Genomic DNA, 5634 nt, shown 5'->3' on the forward strand with positions numbered 1-5634 from the left:
TTCCCCTACGGGCACAGCCCAGCCCAGCTCCCATAGAACCCCATGCCAGCTAGGGCCCCATGCTTCTGCTGCCCCACCCAGGGCCCCTGCCAGCTCTGGCATGAGCCCCACGCTCGTGCACAGCTGTTGCTGTGCTCCCACCAACCCACTCACTGTCGCTCCCCACTCCCCTGCCCCACCCCATGCAGCCACCACCATTTCCCCACTTTCCTGTGGAGGCGCTGCTGGGAGCAGGGGGGCTGCAGACCTAGCAGTTAGAGGTGGTGGGGGGCTGTGGGCAAGTACTGAGGGCCACTGGCACGGGCAGGGAACTAGCATGCCAGGGCTGCTTAGTGTTACAAAATGGGGAGGGCGGGGGTGCAACAGCTGCAGCTGGAACTGCCTTCTGGTGAGCGAAGGGGGCAGGGGGAACTCTGATTTTTGATGATAAAACAAAAATCAAACACCATAACTTATAGGTATTTAGAATGTATTTTATTATAGTGATTGAGGTACTGGTAGGCTTTTAAACTGCTTTTAGAACTGTAAGTATATCAATAAAACATTGTGTTCAAATGATACCTACATATATATGTGTGCATGGCGGGGTATGGCATGGTATGGTATAATCGTGTACTGTTTTATTTTAATTGCAGAAATATGTGGATTTGGGGGGTTTTAAATCAGAGAATTTGCAATTTTTGAACAGAGAAAACAAGGATCCCTGGCAAATCAGACATACATAAAATATGATATCCAAGGAAATAAAAAGAATATGGTTTGTTTAAAGAAGAAAAAGACAGAGACATGGTAAGTAGAAGTAATTACTATGTTATAAATTGTTCCTCGTGCCCTATAGAGTTGTGATTCTCAACCAAGGTGCCATGGCATCCTGAGGTGCTTTGGGATCCTTCCAAGGATGTCACGTAATGTTAGAACTGCTCTGTGTGCAAACATGATTCGCAAGAAAAAAAAGTTTTCAAACAGGAAACCAGAATATTAAAAACAGTCTGACCTGCTGTAATCTTTCTAAATCCTTTGCAACACAAAGTCTGAAACAGAACTCAGTTGTTACTATTTTTCTGTAGTAAAAACAACAACAACAACAAAAAAAAGAGTGAAAAGTAAAAGAACATGTTTTCTGAAGGGTACCTTGAGTCTAAAAAGGTTGAGCTGTTTTAAAAGTAGGACAAGAAGTGGGCTTAAATTGCAGCAAGGAAGAATTATGTTGACCATTAAGAACAAGTACCTTACTGTAAATTAAGCAGTGGTACAGATTACCTAGGAAGGCTGCTGAATCTCCATTACTGATGGTTCTTTGGAACAGGCTAGAAAAAGAGAGCGCCTGTCAGGAATGACTGAAGTCCAGCTGGCCATGAAGATAAACCAGACTACCTTCTCAATGTCCCTTCTAACCCTGTGTTAAAGGCTGTGATTTTTCTAAAAATTGACTTTATTGTCAAAACACTGCTGCTTGAAACCAAGGCTCTCCTCATCTGGTAAAGAGGCCAGCAAGTAACCCCAGAATCTGAACAACGAACTTACCTCCTTCTGTTCCGTGCAGGTGTGTTGCATCGTTCCCCTGAGAAGTGATGTTGGTTGGGTCGAGCTGAAGGAGGCTGCCTATTTGATGTCATCTCCCATGGTCGCATTGGCGGTGATGGGGCTGGGGATGCTGCTGTATAGTCAAAGACTGAATGAGAAAGGCGTTGTCTCTTAGGACTTGGACTATCTTCACTCTGTATCAAAGCAAAGGACTTGAGTGAGCTATATCACACAAATCAACTGCTCAATACTATTTACTGCAGTTGACAAAGGGGGTCACACTAAGTAAACGATACTCATTTGAAAACAAAATACCATACGAAGTTAAATTAGGGTGACTATATGAAAGAATGTGAAATCCAGGATGCTGCCTGCCTGCTCCCCTTCCTGCCCAGTGCTGCAGGGAGTCAATGGCCCATTAGTGATCCAGTGTTCTTTACTTCATAAGTGTTAATTGTCACCTCTTAAGTAACAATTAGTGTTAATACTGCTTCCAACTTCACAGCTCCTACCACTCTGCCTCTGGACCTAGGACACTGTTTTTAATTTTCACTGGCTGGCTGGGACCAGGTCTCCAAAATCCAGGACTGTCCCAGCCAATGTGGGACATACAGTTATCCTAAGTTAAATATATACTGCTCACTAAAGAGTCCACTGACTTCACGATACAAGCTGCTTACTGGATTCTCCCACAATAGACATTTTTGCTACTGAATGCTGTGCAGCAGCAACATATTATTTTAAATTCTGATGCTGAAACCAAATTCACCCAAGTGCAAAGAATACAAGGCTGAAAAAAACTGCTTCAAAAGAATAAGGTTCTGTTTCATGTATGGTCTTTTCAGAAAAAGGATGCTAGATAAGCACAAATTTCATGTCAGTGGGATCCATATTTGTCAATCATTAAACAGGTTGCCATATGGTGTTCTAGCTCAACATGTGCACCTGGTACCTACCAGGTGGATGATCACTATAACAGCTTATTAGCCATTTGATTTGTATTGCAGCCAATTTTAGTTCTGCTAACTCAGCTCAGAGGAGTCTCATATCTTTTAACTTGTTGTTAATGTTATATTGGTAATTAACAAGCATTTAATGAGAATCTGACCACAAGATAGCTTTGATTTGTCAGTGGAAGGCTCTAGTTACATGAATGGAATTTTTTACTATAAAAAAAAAAAGTGCCAGCTGAACTGGATAGATTAGGGAAACTGAATACAGGTGATATGGAACTTTGTCTCCCTTGGTTACTTGTTCAGATTTGGTGACAAACAGCAGCAACCAAACACTGTAATCACCAAGCAACTTTTCAGGAGAAGGCCTGACATATTCCAATACTTTAGTGAAGCTGCAGGTACCCATACACTAAAGCAGGGGTGGGCAAAATGCGGCCCGCGGGTTGGATGCGGCCCACCAGGCCATTCTATCCGGCCCATGGGGCCCCTAAAAAATTTAGAAAATAAATATTTATCTGCCCCTGGCTGCCTGTCATGCGACCCTCGATGGTTTGCCAAAACTCAGTAAGCGGCCCCCCGTCTGAAATAACTGCCTGGGCCCTGCACTAAACAGACTAATACAAACTGCTTTCTTGCCATCAGTTCCTGTAGATGCCTCAAGGGGCCCTGGCAGATGTTCACTTAAACATGCCCAGGGATCTGATCCCAGATCCTAACAATTGCTCCTCCTACCATGACAAATACGTATGGCAGAAGGTGTGATTGTTGGGATCAGATCCCAAACCATGCCCTACTTGCCAGTGCAAGAAGAGCCCAGAATTATGACTGAAAAGCTGGGTGCCCACAGCTGTGGGGCTGGAGCTGACAATCAGCTGATTGTCAGCCTAGCAGGGGTCACACTAAGGCCAGTTCCAGATGCTGGTGAGGTCCCTAGTGGAAGTTAACAAATCAGCACCATATAAACCAGCCACAGAATTCTTCTACTTCATATGTGGAACAATTTTATGGCTGGTTTGCCCTTCTATGGCACTTTAAATTGGGTGCACATGTAACATTCTCATAATTTATGCTGTGATTAACACATTAATTATGGTATAAATCTACTGCGTAGAGGAGGTCAAGGACTAAGCAATGCAAGGGAACAAGCATTCTTCTCTTCATCACTAATTTTTGAATGAGAGGTTGGCCAAAAGTTCTTTACACCCATAAATTACAGTATAAGGTGCTGTGCATATTAATGTTAGAGAGGGGTAGGCAACGATTTTTGGCTGGAGTGCCAAAAAACCCCATAATACCTACCTTGCAAGGTGCTGGAGTGCTGGCATGCCAGAAAAACAAAACGAGGGCAGGGGGTACATGGAAGGATGCCCTGCTTGTGCCCCTTGCCCCTCACCCAAAGCCCATGCCCCAGAGCCGTGCTGCCCCTTACCCCTCCCTGCCCTCCAGCCCTGCTGCCCCTTGTCCCCCATGTGCCCCTTGCCCCCCATCCAAAGCCCCTGCTCCCCAGCCCAGGCTCTGTGGCTATCAGCAGCTACCCAGAACCTGGGCTGGCTGCAGCTGGGAGGCTGCAAACAGCTGCTGCCGCCCCAGCCCAGGGCTCTGAGGCGGCAGCAGACACCGGCTATGCTCCCCACTGCTTCTGCAGGGCAGTGTGTGGGACCCAGTGTGGCAGGGCACAGAGAGGAGCACAGAAAGCTGCCTGCCACTCCAAGCTCCCCTGGCCACACTTCCCTTGTGGGCAGGGGCAGCAGGGAGGGGCACAACCCTGCATGCTGCCCACACTGCTCCCATGCACACTGTACTTTAACTGCTGCACATTGTACCCCTCTTTCAGAAGGTAACTCCAGTTGTTAATACCATAATTTAATGCTCCTGATTTTACACTCCCCATTTCCCCTCCTGGCCCAAGAAATCAGATTTACTCCTGGAAAACGATTCTTTGATTATTTCATCTTTGGAGCTTGGAATTTATCTTTTTTCAAAACTAGTTCTTGTAGATCAGTTATAGAAGATGGCAGAGATGCAAAAACTGAAGTGGTTACCCTTCATCATCATTCCAAATTACTGCCTAGCACAGCTACTCCAAAACAAGTGCTAATTGCTATCTGTGTTAAGCAACAGTATTTCCATTCCAACTTGTTTGCCATTAGAAAGAAAAATAGAGATGAAATAATTTTCTGAACTACATATAAAAGCATGCTTTTAAAACCCAATTATGTTTTTCTGCAGTGAAAACCAAATAACCTGAAGCTAAACCCTAAAACTTCATAAACTGATGTTGTTAAAAACAAAGCAAAACACATACTGATACTTTTTCCTTGGTCTTAATTAAGAAACCAATTCCCCTGTGATGACTGTAACAAGGATTACAGGAGTATGCTAGAAAAAATAGCAAGGATTTAGTAGTAGAAAGATATTCCATATACATTTTGATTAGTTTACAAGCCAAATTCAATTGATTTATGCTAGGTGTACACAATGAGGGCAATTATTTAATCTAAGTATTAGCAGCTGCAAAGAAGTAATACGTTTACACAGTAACTCATTTGTTGCAATACTGTCAACTCCGCAAGTCCTAAACAAAGTTTTCCACCCCAACCCAGATGATGTTGCTATTCCACAAGCCATCTCAGAATCCCTGGACAGTAGCTTTTGCTGACAGGTCATTCTGGGTTTCGTATTTTGGCTGCTGCCAGTTAAGAAATAAGAAGAGAATGACACTGCTACGATAGCTGTGGAAGACAGTTTACTTAGTTTTTAATTTTAAAAAAATATTAAAAAAAAGCAAAGCACTAAAAAAAGTTAGGTCAGAAATAACCGTTAAGAGTGAGGAGCTTTAGCACAAGCAAAGTGTTTCATTTCAAAATGACCATGTCAGAAAGCTCTGGAATAGAGGTTTCTGGTTGCCATTAAAAAATGAGGTTGAAACCAAGACAAAGTTAGAGTTGAAAATTAAATCTAGATGAACCAGGAAACTCAAAACAGGTGTTTCCCCTATGATCGCTAACCTTATGTACTATGGTTTCATATCATCAGCAATGCTAGTAGTAGGCAATGTGACATACTATTCAGCAAAAAGCTGACCCATCTGTAAAATAATGAGTCTTTTCCTTGTACCATTTACTATGAATTGCCATGAAGTCCAGCTCCTGCT

The 5634-nt window shown here is 43.5% G+C and overlaps 1 protein-coding gene across 5 annotated transcripts in view; it reads right to left on the reverse strand.

Annotated features, from left to right (window-relative positions):
• The window catches only part of RNF38 (ring finger protein 38), a 241010-nt gene that overhangs the window by 44510 nt on the left and 190866 nt on the right, over positions 1-5634 (reverse strand). For all 5 annotated transcript variants that reach the window (XR_001357845.2, XM_025201434.1, XM_025201433.1 and 2 more), the window contains one exon: positions 1525-1718. Coding sequence is in view for 4 of the 5 variants with exons in the window: in XM_025201434.1 (XP_025057219.1) it covers positions 1525-1631 (107 nt within the window). In the remaining variant the exon portion in view is untranslated. The remainder of the gene's footprint in view (positions 1-1524; positions 1719-5634) is intronic.

The sequence above is a fragment of the Alligator sinensis genome, unplaced genomic scaffold, assembly GCF_000455745.1.
Source record: "Alligator sinensis unplaced genomic scaffold, ASM45574v1 scaffold434_1, whole genome shotgun sequence".
NCBI classification, from domain to species: Eukaryota; Metazoa; Chordata; order Crocodylia; family Alligatoridae; genus Alligator; species Alligator sinensis.